Raw genomic sequence first — 13,807 nt, 5'->3', positions numbered from 1 at the left:
GCCTGATGTGTTCCTCTGCAATTAAATATAGTTAAATACGTAGCATTTTGACATCGAATTTTGGTAAGTAGAGTGAGATTTAGCATTAACAAATATATGTGAGACCCTATGTTTTATGCATCTTCTCCTGAAGCTTTTACTGTTTATCATCAGTGAAATTTCTGCCAATGTATGCTAATGGCCATATTTTCATTGTATGTGCCTGGAAAAGAAAATGTACATCTCTCCTTGCTTAGAATGGTGCTCAGAAACCTGACTTACATTATCAAGTTATGTGTGTAGTAACAAAAGCAGCTTGGAGTTTGTGTAGTTACTTCATTTACATGTACAATTTTTGAGCAAATGAAGAAATACTTATGCAGAGTTTACAGGTACATGAATATCCAAATATTGGATTTCTCTTCTGTCAAAATGAAGAGCCATTTCCATACTGAAGTAGATTTTGGGAAACTGACCCACTTGAATATGCAGCAATATAAGTGGTGGATGAAGCTCAAACTGCATTTTTAAAGCTAGTAGTATCATTTTCAATAAGTGAAAGAAAAATTTTAGGGTACAGAAGCGAATGTGGTGACTTTTTTCTATCTAACTACATAAATTAAGAGCAGAAGAATTCCAGCCTTTAAATAACCTTGCATAATTCACTTTTTGTTCTTGCAGGCTTCTGCACAAGGTCAGTAAAGAACTGGCAGAGTGGTATTTCCAGGATGGCCATGCAGTGCTTGCAGCATGTTGCCATCTGGCTGTTGAAAATATAGAGGTAATTTTTTTTTTTCACTTTTAAGTGGAAAGGCCTTGGAAAGGCCAACACTGACTTCCATTTTACATCTCCACACATTAATTATTTTTTTAAATGTATGTACCACATTCTAAAATGTGTTACTTATTCTTGGTGTTTGCTTTCTATAAATTTATAGAGAATTTGATCCTTACAATATCCCTAATTCCATTAAATTCAAGATTTCCCTCATGTACAGGATGTAGTATTTTATTGCTGTATTTTCACATATATAGTATCTTGTTGTATTAGAAAATATAAGGTCCCTAGGTACTTTACATATATACATATACACACCAGTATTGCGGTTTGCAGTGACTCAAAAGACCTATTCAGAACTGGCACATTATTTTGATGCAATCTCTACCTTATAGAATAGTTAGGGTTGGAAAGGACCTTAAGGTCATCTAGTTCCAACCCCCTGCCATGGCAGGGACACCTCCCACTAGACCGCATTGCCCCAAAGCCCTGTCCAACTTGGCCTTGAACATTGCTAGGGATGGGGCATTCACACTTCCTTGGGCAACCTGTTCCAGTGCCTCACCACTGTAGGAAAAAGTCTATGTAGGAACCAGTGACACATAGGAAACTTTTAATTAGACTTTTCTCTCTCTTTTTGTAGTTTTAAAAATAGTTTCTTCCCCCTATTCTCCCTAGATTTTGTTGATGCTGACTCAATGTTTTTCCTCCTCTGTCATAGAATCATAGAATAGTTAGGGTTGGAAAGGACCTTAAGATCATCAAGTTCCAACCACCCTGCCATGGGCAGGGACATCTCGCTCTAAACCATATCACCCGAGGCCTCGTCCAACCTGGCCTTGAACACTGCCAGGGATGGAGTATTCACAACCTCCTTGGGCAACCTATTCCAGTGCCTCACCACCCTAACAGGAAAGAATTTCCTCCTTATATCCAATCTAAACTTCCCCTGTTTAAGTTTTAACCGATTACCCCTTGTCCTATCACTACAGTCCCTAATAAATGGTCCATCCCCAGCATCCCTATAGGCCCCCTTCAGATACTGGAAGGCTGCTATGAGGTCTCCACGCAGCCTTCTCTTCTTCAGGCTGAACAGTCCCAACTTTCTCAGCCAATCTTCATATGGGAGGTGCTCCAGTCCCCTGATCATTCTCGTGGCCCTATTCTGGACTTGTTCCAATAGATCCATGTCCTTTTTATGTTGAGGACACCAGAACTGTCCACAATACTCTAGGTGAGGTCTCACGAAAGTAGAATATTCATCATAATGGTCTGTTAAGAGAGAAATCAATAATCTGTCATTGCCTGTATTTCAAAATAGATGTATTTCAAGTCATTGTGTAGTGTCTTCCTGTTTAATATTCTGCTGTGCGTATAGGCAACTCCAGCTCACCAGAGAGGATAAGAACAGGAGAGTCCTTAGTTGGTTTATTTTTTTGTTTGGTCGGTTTCAATTTTTTTTGAGTCTTCTTTCATCAGAAGAGAGAAAATACATGCTGTGAAACCTAGTGTCCTTACTTAAGACTAGAAGGAATTGTTGTCATGCTTTTTAGGTATCATATTTATGTAATTTTTTTTTGGTTGAATAAAAAAAGGTTCTGCTAAAGTAAATCTATTTGGTTATTTATAAACTGATTAACACATGATGCACAATTATGTACTCATTTAATAGACCCAAATTATGTATAGAGTTGCTTTAATTAATGCCTATTTTATCCATCTGTAAAAAGCAGTCTCATAAATGAATGTCGTATGCTGAACATGGTGAATCCCAAAAAATGCTTGTGTCCCTTGATGATATAATTTTTTCATTGAACAAGCTTGCGATGACAAACCTGATTCGTGGAAATGAACTGGAGCTGGCAATCAGTGTGGGTACTGTCTTAGGAGAAAGTGCAGCACAAGCAACACATTATGCCCTAGAATTACTAGCAAGAAAATGTATGACAGTAACAACATGGTAAGAATTTCTTAATCTAAAGAAGATTTCTTTCCTCCTGCCCCCAACAATATAATAAAGATGTTTCATACTGAAAGTTTTATAGACACCAAACTACCATGGATAGGTTCAATAATAATCGATATATTAGACCTTTGAAGTACAGGGCATATAAATGTTCTGCTTTAATCTCAAAATACATTATATGTGGTATAAATGAGAGAAGAATCCTTGCCAAACATAGTATGAAACCCACTGAAAAAAGGTTCCTAGGTACTTGGGCAATGGATGGCATTGCAAGTTCTAGTCTATACTGAGTAAAAATGGCTCTTATGGACAAAGTAAAACTACAATTGAATTAAAAAGTCAAAAAGAACAGAATTTAAGTGGGATCTGTGGGGTGATTTTTAAGTGCTTGATTGAAAAATATAAAAATCTATGAGGTTGAGGAATTATTTTATATTGGTTTCAGGAATACAAGATAGATAACAAGATATAAGGATACAATGGGATTACTATTTAATTCTACAAGAGTAATTTATCTGTTGCATATAGGGGAAACTTTGCTAAATTTTCTTTTCCTTCTCATAGTGGTTTTACTTTGAAGGACACATTTGATTAAGTATCTAAGAGAAACCTAGAGGAACTCATCTTTACACAGCTTTTAAGCTGCCTTAAACAATGAAGCATTTTAGAAAAAAGATAAAATAAGTAGTGGACGATGTGCTGCTTTGGTTTTACAATGATTTAGCATTTCTGCATCACACTAGTTCTAACAGGGTTCTTTTGTAAACTCCATTCTGCAGCATTTAAAGTCTCTGAAACTCTTCCTCTGATCTCCCTGCCTTCATTGTGAAGAGTGTTTTTTATGTAGACTCTGATAGGAAGCACTGGATATAGAGTTGAGAAAAACAATGTATATTTTTTCCAGTTGCATAACAAAAGCTAGTTCCGATCTTGGTGTATGACAAATAATAGTATGGTATTTATGCATATGTACATAAAGCTTCTACAAACTTATGCATGTGTACACTGAAGTCTACATGGGTACATGTGATAAAACTGCATATTGCCTAAGTTTACTTTTGGATTTTTCAGTGAGTTTCATATGCTATACTGAATACCCATTACAGCTATATCCTGCAATTCTGCATTCTGATTTGCAGCCATTACAGCATATTTTTCTGTTCTGTAGGAAAAGGTTAGAGAATCCTGAATCTCTTCATATTCTGTAATGAAAAGATACTGGCACAACATAATACCACTTGGGCTACTGCATGTATAAGTTCATGTATGTTGAAGCTTGAGTTCAAGGGCATCTGATATTGAAGGGCTCCCTTTTTGTTTTTACTAGTTTTTATGCTTAGGGATATCCATCAATTTGAAACATTCCATTGTAGAGACACACTTAATTGTAGATGCCTCAAGAAATACCAAAAGGACCTCAATGGGTTAATAATGAAATCAGTTATTGGTGAAATGTATTTTGGGGTTTAGTGGTATGGGGGTTTTGTTTGGTTTGGGGATTTTTTTAGAAATGCTCTAAAATATGAAATCAAACCAAAAAATAATCATGCCCTTCCCGATCTTTCCAAATCTACAGCCTTGGGAAAATGTGTTAGTGTTATAAAAACAGCATTTTCATTTCATTTGTGCTTAGCATCTGAATATGGTTAAAAGCAACCTTCTGCTATTCAGAAGGCTAACAGTATTTTACTGAAGACACTGAATTCCGCATTTGCTGACTCAGCCACCTGATTTTGTTCTTTATACTGACCGTGTTTTCAGTTTGATTCTTAAAAACTCCATATAACACCATTCGTAGGCCATTATATGAGGGCTTTAGATTTTTTTTTCTTTAATAAATATTTGGTTTCATGGTTTTGGCTGAAAAATTTCTATTAGTTTTTAAAAAAGTTTAAGTTGCCTATGAAGATGAGTCCATGTGAGTAACTGATCTTGAAAATAGTTTTAAAACTTGTGAAATATTCTATATACTGAAAAAGCCTTTCTGTAACTTGGAAAAGTGTTTTTTGCATGGTAATAGTGTAACAGGTTTTCCAACGACCTTGTGACATTAGCTTCTTTAGGTTGTCAAAAGGCACTGGAAAGCTATTTTTTTGTTGTTAAGGTCAGTTAACCTGACCCTTAGATTTGCTGTTGTAGCTTCTTTAGGTTGTCAAAAGGCACTGGAAAGCTATTTTTTTGTTGTTGTTAAGGTCAGTTAACCTGACCCTTAGATTTGCTGTTGTAGTTTAGTTATTTTCTATTGGATTTTTCCTTTGTAAATTAAGAATGCAAACCAAAGTTTTGTTCATTACTGTTTCAATGTCTTCTTTTTAGCTTTCCATCACTTGGATACAGGTATTTTGTTTGTTTATCAAAAGAAATTTCAAAACCTGTGACTTTACTAATGCTGAAAATGAGCTTAAACTAAGTGCAATCAATACTTGAAAGTGGATAGAAAGCAGTTGGAAATATTGGACAGTAGCTTACTCAAACATTTTTAAGCCAAAGACCACATCCTGAACATCCAGAGGAATTCAATAGGAGCTTTTATGCCTTACACAGAGGCAAGTCAGTCCTGTGGATCACAGGAGAAATGATGCCTACATGGATAGAAGTTACAGAACAACCAGCATAACCAGTTATTAAAAGCTCAATAGAATAATTGTTTCAAAACAATTTTCTAATATTTTTTGGTTTTTCCCTCAGCTGCTTGTTGTGTCAGGGAGGGAGTAACAATGGTAAAATGTTAGTGTTTCAGAAATGTCAGTTTTCTAAAACACAATTTTCCTTTCAGAAAGATGACATTCTTTTCATGTATAATCTCTTTTGTAATGTCATAGGAGCACTAGCCATTCTGGATGACTAAGAGGTGCTTTATGGTGATGCTGTGGAGTTGTAGAAACCTTGAAGTTTGAGGATGGCTTCATGACAGAGCCACATAAACATCTTCCCTTCTTTCAAGTCTGGATGGGTCCTACTTTCCCTTCCCATCCCTGCTCACATATTCTTCCCTCTCACTTTGAGGTGGTTCTGATGCTTTAGGTTGCACAGCTCTTTAATTCAATCAACTAAAGCAAAAGAAAATTAACTCATGACTACCCAAAAAAAAGCCTCATTTATTGCACCAAAATAGTCTTGGAGACTGAGGTTGTTTCTGCTCTTCTGCTCTTCTCTGGAAATATATATATATTATTTTTTTTCAGTAAATACTTATTTCTAAAAGTTAAAAGAGAAAAAAGTTTCCTCCTATTACAAACCATCAAGAGTAACTATGTATCATCTTTTGTTTGTGCAGGGATTTAGCAGTTGATCTTCTTATGATGATTCCTGATAATAAACTGCAGTTAGCAAAGCTATGTGCTTTTTATCCTGGATGCACAGAAGAAATCAATGACCTGCATGAAAAGGTACAATGAAAAAGAATTTGCCTGAATGCTAACAACAGGTTATGTATTGATTTGTTTACAAATTTTAGAAAACTTAGGGTAAAATAAATCTGTTGTGTAAATTTGTCACTAAGAGTCTTATCCTTTTTTGTGTATCTTTTTTTTTTTTTTTCTCTTTTAGTCTTAATTGACTTTGTTTTCAGTATTGCACAAGAACTTTAATTCTTTAATTCTACTCTTTGTGCAGTCTTTCCATGACAGACATTACTTCCTGAAATAGGTTGTGGTCTTCAGATTTATAACCTCCTCATCACTGAAGTGCAGTATAATCACGTCTTGGCAGATCAGCTTTCTGTACTAGCCTGAACTGGTTTTCATCTTGTCTGTTATCTCCTTAAATGCTGCCTTTCCTCTTCAGCAGCAGCAGGGTCTGCTCCATGAATGACCTTCAGGTTCAACTCAGACTGCAACTCTATTAAGCAGTAATAAAAAGTTGAGAAGAAAAAAAGCCAAACAAAAACAACATTAGCAATGGAAACTGATAGCGCTTAAATGAAAATTAGAGAACCTTTTCCTCATGTGGTGTTCTCTGGTCTAGGTGGCTTGTATAATGTGCATTGTAGGCAGTTTGTCCTTCAAACAATGACTCTTCTTTCAGAGAGTTTGATCTTACTGCTATGTGCAAACTTCAGTATTTCTCTGCATCTTAGAGAATTGTTTGAAAACTACAATAATTCTTTGGCAAAATCTTTGTTTTCCAGTGTAATCTTCCTGATGTAGAAGAATGTATGAGGTTGGCAGAGACAATTCAGGCTGATGGGGATATATTTGAAACTATAAAATACTATCTATTAAGCACAGAACCTGAAAAGGCTCTCCCTATTGGCATTCAGTATGTGAAAGGTAGGTGTTTGGGTGAAGAAAACTTTTAGCGCATAAGTCATTTGTATAATTTGCCTCCTGAGGTATCTTTTATTTCTGTTTTTCAACAGAGCAACTTTGTGGATCAGACTGGACTTTAGATTCCATCTGTCCATATCTTGATCTTCTAAGTTATATACGCACTGAACGATTAGTGTTGCATAAATGTACTGAGTGAGTATATTTTCCTTACTTCTAAAATTGGAGTTTCCATTAAAATAAATGTTTGGAATTAAAAAAAATATAGGTGAGCACTGTTGGTATAATTTTTTGTTTACCGGAAGAAGTAAAAAAGAAAATTCAGCAAGCAGGCTAGTTCCAAATCTGGAGAATAGAATATGGAATTTTCCTAAATTTTCAGGGTTTAACAGGAAGAAAAAAGATATTTCACCACTTCTTCTGCAGGACATTTATAATAGATGAATCAGTGTTGTTCATATCTGAAGAATCTCATTTTGGCCAGAAGAATCTCACTCTGGTTTCAGTTTTCTGAGGAAAAAGAGCAGTGGATACCACACATAATGCAGGTTTTAATGTCAAGGTGTTAAGGAAATTTGAGCTACCACTCTCAAAATTAACTCTAAAGTAGTTGGATGCTGTGGTTCACCTTTATGACAGGTGATCAAAGCTGGGCAGTACAGGTGTATTTGTGAAGAACTAAAGGAGCAAAAACCTTAACTCTTAACTGTGGCCTGTTGGGAAACTTGGGAAAACTGAAGTCCACTCTAATAAATAGGGCAATTTTATTTACATTTAAAGTTTACTTAAATGTTTGAGTGATGTCGGTTTTATAATTTCACATTATTGTGCTTAATATTAATATTAATAATATTGTATTGTACATGCTATTTAAAATGTAATAATTGATATCAATATAAAGCAAATGGAGTCTGTTTTAACAATTACATCACACAGAAAGTAAGCATAATCAGCAAGCATAGTTTCTCCACAAAAGATGGATGGATAAATTAGGTTTCATGATTATAATTTGCATATGAGTATCTTTTTACTTTTTTTGCAAATGCTTGTTGCTATTCATGATTAATACTTGGTCCGTTTACAGGTTTCGGAATGAGTTGCTGATTTTGTGTGGTTACACTGGTGCTCTACTTGCTATCAGAAGACAGTACAATAGCATTGTGCCTGCACTTTATGAGTATACAAGGTAATACTGTGTTTTCAGTAACACTGAGAAATCTGTTCCTATTATGACATATGCTATACATTATCCCTAATTCTTTCACACTACCCCTCCCCCCCCCAAAAAAAAAACCCAGATAGTCACAGGTCTCTTATAAGGGTATACCCAAGCCTGAATATAGAACCTTATTTTCTTTATGAATTATACAAGTAGAAGTTTTTGAGGTAATGAAACAAGTTATGAATACCAGATTTCAATCAAACTCTGAATTCTTTAAGAAAAAAAAAATGTTTTGAAGTAGATGAGTATTCAACATTAGCTCCATGCACAAGTATATGCTGATGGTAACAGTTCGAATTTTGTATCTATGTGTAGACCATTTACTAAGACTTCCTCAATCGTAACAGGGACAAGCTTTGAATTTAGAGCTCATGACTGGGTACTAGCTTGATTCCCACCAAGAAACCTGATCTGACTTTCTGTTACTCAGTGAGCTAATACTCTCAGGTATTAATATACTTGACCTGGCCTGGTCCTACCCACTTGGCCCAGCTCATCCCCAACCAGTCACCTATCTAGGCCTACCTGACTAGATTTGACATACTTGAACGAACTCAGCCTGACCCAATTGACTTGATCTTACCTACTTGATATAAATGGACTTGGCTTGATTTTACCCAGTCCACTTGATGTGATCTGACTTGGCCCACTTGACTTGACCAGACTTGGCTTGACCCAGGCCAGTCTGGCTTGGCACAATCCATTTGACCCTACTCAATCTGACCCACTTGATTTCACTTGATACACTTGACTTGACCTGACCACACTCAGAAGGAGAAAGATCAAAATCAATAATCTTTATCTTATCTGGTAAATAAAATAGGCTTATATACGATACTTCAGCATTTCTTCCTCAGAGTATAACCAGGATTGCTTAGTCTTCCTGTCTGGTTTGGTAACAGCGCTACTCTCCAGCTGACTACTATTTCTCCCTCACAGTTTGGGGCTGTCATCTTTTTGGTTTTGTTGCCTGACTTGCTGAATAGCAAGGCCAGCTCAAAGATGTCACTGCTTTTATAGTGCAAACTGTTGGCACTGTTCTTGCTGTTATGGCTCCACTGGTTGCTGTGTGTAACCACTGTAGTTTTGTTGACAATTTCACTCATTTATCTCTTCATCAATAATAAATTTTACATATATGTTGTCCAGTCCTTTCACACCTTAATAGAATTGTGACCTTTTCCACATCTCCTGCTATTTTATTAGAATTGCCCAACAACAATAATTAACGTAAATTTATGTCTTAGTACCATGTGTTTGCCCTTTTTCTTTGACTCCTCTCCATCAGATGTCTTGACAGCACTCCTTTCCTTTTAGCCATACACATCTCTGAAACTTGATGAGAGGATAGGGAAAAGGAAAAAGTCTGTTTACTTTTTTTGCTTTTCCAAGCCATCAGACTTATTTATGGAAAGCAGCAATATGAAATGCAAGTGATACTTTGGCTGTCAGCTATAAATTTTTCTCAGAACAATACTGCTCTACTTTTTTTCCTCACATTGCCCAATGTTTTCAGGATTCATAGATTTTTAGATTCCATCCCATCTTAAACTTACTGGACACTTGAATGTCTAAGCTAGACGCTTTTAAGGCATCCCAACACAAATGCAAATTTGCTGAATTAGGTCAAATAATAACTGTTCACTGCAGGGAGTTTGAAACTGTTTTCCACAGTAATCAGGTGAAACAAGGCAATCTCAGAGCATGTGTCAAACGGTGTTTCTCTAGCTGTATTTTTATCATATCTGCTATATATAGGCAAAATGGGTCCTTAATTTTAGTAAAGTCGTCATTATTAAGAAATAAGAACGCATATAACCTTAAAATAAGAATAACCTCAAAGAAAAAAAACAACAGAGCTAATTAAAGATAAGCTTAAATAAGGTGTAAATAGGGATAATTAAAACCAAACTTAAAATGTATACTTTTATATCAAGTAATTTAATATTTCTAAGGTTTAAGAATCATAGAATAGTTATGGTTGGAAAGGACCTTAAGATCATCAAGTTCCAACCCCCCTGCTATGGGCAGGAACACCTCGCTCTAAACCATATCACTCATCCAACCTGGCCTTGAACACTGCCAGGGATGGAGCACTCACAGCCTCCCTGGGCAACCTATTCCAGTGCCTCACCACTCTAACAGGAAAGAATTTCCTCCTTATATCCAGTCTAAACTTCCCCTGTTTCAGTTTTAACCCATTACCCCTTGTCCTTTCACTACAGTCCCTAATGAAGAGTCCCTCCCCAGAATCCCTATAGGCCCCCTTTAGATACTGGAAGGCTTCTATGATTATATAGTGATTATTGTGAAGGATCAATTTATTTTCATAAATTTATTTCTATATCCAGTAAACAATAGTTTTATATTACTACTGTCTCTCTTGGTTTTCTTCTAAGAAAATATTTGTTGTTAGAATTAATTTAGACTTTAATTACTTGCATTCTTTTTTAGTCAGCTTTTGAAAAGACGCGAAGTATCTGTACCTCTGAAAATTGAACAGCTTTCTGATGAGCTAGATGCATGGAGAGCTTGTACTCAGTTGAACAAGTAGGTGGAAAAATAAAAAATTACCAGCAATGAGACTATTAGTATTTAACTGTTAAGTTGTAAATACAGTGTTTATTTCCTTTTTAAAATCTAAATATGAATGTAAAAAAAAGTACTTTGGGGATGTTAATTTCTAACACAAACTAAGATGCATAGTTGAAAAACAAGTGTCTCTTGTTCATAGGTCTACCAGTGAATTGCCATGCACCCCACCGTCTGAATCGCAGAGAATGGTGTATTCCATACTTGTATCACGAATACAAGAGGAGCCTCTGAAAGGAATGGTTGGGCCAGACTGCGTCACTGGATCAAATCTTCCTAGTCATTCAGATGTTCACATCTCTTGTTTGACAGGGCTAAGGATACAGGTATGCTTTCAGAGCTCAAGTGTTCTTTCTCAGTGATAGGATTGACCAGTTGTGAGCTTGCCATAAATCTAAAGTCCCTTCTGTCATCTGGGAGAAAAATGTTTTCCCTGTTGTCACAGTAGCAGAAGTTAAAGAGGACAAGTGCTGGCATCTTCTGTAGAAAAAGGCTACATAAAGAATTGTCCAATCAAATAATTGCCCAGTTTCCCAATGCTAAACTTTTTAACTTCCCTCAGAAAGACAGATTTCCTTTGCCAAATGTTCTGTTTAAAGTGCATGTAACTTATTGCCTACTGCCTCACCACAGCTTGAATAAAACCCCAGGAAATTATTTACCTTCAACCACGTATTAACATTATTCTGTTGTTGGTATTTATCATTATGAAAATGCATACTGTAAAACTTGTAATTCACGAATAATTAAAGCCAGATATTAGACTAAATATTCAAATATATTCATTCATCACTCACATAGGACTTTATGATCAAATCATACTAGTCCTTCTAATACCATTTTGGTATATGTTGTCATTTCCATAAGGGGAAAATTGACACAGCCTGAAAATACTGCTTTCAGGCTCCTGTCTCCAGACAGTGCCTCAGTATGAATTTATTGTCTGACCTGAGGCTGAGCCTGTTTCCTCTGCCCAGTACAAGATGCCAGCTCAAAGAGTAACAGGGTTGCTCAGGGATTAAGAGGGATAGTTTTGCATCAGAAATTGGAGATTGCAGAATGCTAGAGGGATTTTTGAGGTAAACAAGATTCACAACTGCACACCATCAAGTCTAAAAAAAACCTTGCTGCCTACACTTCCACATTAGACCAGTGGTCTCTTGCTATGCTATGCTCTCGGCATTTGCTAAGAGCCACATAAAGCTGCCATTGTCATAAACAAATGAACAAGAATAGCAAATATGGTGTCATCAACTTGTCATCTACAATATCCTTATTTCTGGATTAGTGAATATTGGGAGCCATTGCTTTAGACATGCAGATCAGCTCACAAGTCTCTTCACTAATACTAAGGTATAGTAGCCTAATTGAGTAGGTTTACTAATTTTAAGTAGCAAGTTCAGAGAACATAACTATTTAAGAAGGCACTTAAATGGAATTGCAGCTTTGAGACCATATATTGTTGAATGAAGAAACTAGCAAATAGCTCTTCTTCCATCAGATAAATTAGTGTTTTGTTCTTTTCATAGTGAACATTTGAAATTATTCTGTAGACTTCATGCTTTCAAGCAGTTCATGGAGGCTTCTTTTTTTTTTTTTTTTTTTGATAGGTGGGGAAACACACAGATCAGCACAGATAATGACAGACACAATAAAATATGTACAGTATTTTGAAGGGGAAAAAAAAAGGTGTTACCTCAGTTTCTAATTCAGGCTAAATTTAACTCTGGAATAATTGCCAAACTTACGAAATACCACAATTATTAAAAATCAAGCTAAAAACTTAAGGGTTATGAAATGTTGGGTCTCCAAATTTGAAATATAACAAGTTCACTCGGTTAATCATGTGTAACTATTGCCAAAGCTTTAAGTTGGTGGGGTACAATTTTTGCATGAATGTAGATGATAGCTGTAAATCACGTTTTCATGTTCTTCTCAGATAAAACAAAATGTGCTTGCTGTTGTGGTAGCCTTTACACCATACATGTGTATTTTATTTTAATTTCCCTCCACAAATATGTTTACTGTACAGGGTCCAGTGTTTTTCCTCGAAGATGGCAAATCTGCTATTTCACTGAATGATGCTTTGATGTGGGCCAAAGTGAATCCTTTTTCACCACTAGGAACAGGAGTACGACTTAATCCATTTTGATGAGGTGTTTTCCTCTGTACTTTGTAGTGCTTAAAATACTACTCTGAGGGTTAATAATGATTTCATCCTTGTCACAGGACAGAAAGATGGCCATTGACTCCTCTGGAAGGGAAATTACTTGTACGTTGACAATTGTAAAATGAGAACAAGGAAAGGGTTTCTATAGAAAAGTTTGTTGATAATCCAAAGAAAAAGTTATTTAAGAATCCAAAGAAAGAACTAACTACATAGACAGACATGTCTTTTTTTAAGTAAGAATGTTGTTATCAGACAGTACAGACATATTTCAGCCTGCTCTGTGTAAACAGAAGCTTTGTAAAGGAAGTGAGCTACTATCAGCATGTTATCAAAATATTGGTAACAAATTGTGATATCCATAAACATACTTTCAAATACATAATTTCAAGTACATCATAGAATGACTTTATTGTTGGGAACTGCAACCTGTTTTTAAACTAACTGGAATACTGTGGCTGTTTCATACATGGTGTTCTCCTTTTTAATTTAAACTAGGTTTTGCACACAGGATTCTATAACAAAAGTTAGACAATTTTTTCATCCATTAGCTATTGTGCTTTAATAAGAGTATAAAGATGTTTAATAATCTTTTGTTTAGACAGGTTTGACTACCTAGATTATAAAATTCTATTTTCTAGCAAGTTCCTTTTTATTAACTGTCCCCCTTATACTTTAATGGGAAGTTAAAATCTATTTCTAAATTTTATTTTTTTTTTAAACAAAGGGTTTGTAAGGAACAAACAGCAAACGTATTGAAATTATTTAAATGTTATATACATTAAAAATACCTGTTTTCTTTTTACATTTTATATTAGTCATAAATATACATATA

General features: G+C 35.5%; 1 protein-coding gene across 3 annotated transcripts in view; it reads left to right on the top strand.

Annotated features, from left to right (window-relative positions):
• The window catches only part of WDR17 (WD repeat domain 17), a 55,209-nt gene extending 41,409 nt beyond the window's left edge, over positions 1-13,800 (top strand). For 2 of the 3 annotated variants that reach the window (XM_061372375.1, XM_061372388.1), the window contains exons 21-30: positions 661-760; positions 2,578-2,717; positions 5,040-5,060; positions 6,001-6,112; positions 6,853-6,994; positions 7,084-7,186; positions 8,076-8,177; positions 10,668-10,763; positions 10,948-11,131; positions 12,838-13,800. In XM_061372375.1, the coding sequence (XP_061228359.1) occupies positions 661-760; positions 2,578-2,717; positions 5,040-5,060; positions 6,001-6,112; positions 6,853-6,994; positions 7,084-7,186; positions 8,076-8,177; positions 10,668-10,763; positions 10,948-11,131; positions 12,838-12,957 (1,120 nt within the window). In that variant the 3' untranslated portion in view covers positions 12,958-13,800. The remainder of the gene's footprint in view (positions 1-660; positions 761-2,577; positions 2,718-5,039; positions 5,061-6,000; positions 6,113-6,852; positions 6,995-7,083; positions 7,187-8,075; positions 8,178-10,667; positions 10,764-10,947; positions 11,132-12,837) is intronic. The other variant, XM_061372382.1, reaches the window with a different exon arrangement.
• Positions 13,801-13,807: the final 7 nt, after the last annotated feature.

The sequence above is a fragment of the Neopsephotus bourkii genome, unplaced genomic scaffold (genome assembly GCF_033783945.1).
Source record: "Neopsephotus bourkii isolate Nb327-2 ecotype Australia unplaced genomic scaffold, CSIRO-AGI_Nbou_v1 NB_168, whole genome shotgun sequence".
Taxonomy (NCBI): Eukaryota; Metazoa; Chordata; class Aves; order Psittaciformes; family Psittacidae; genus Neopsephotus; species Neopsephotus bourkii.
This window is presented reverse-complemented; position numbering and strand designations above follow the sequence as displayed.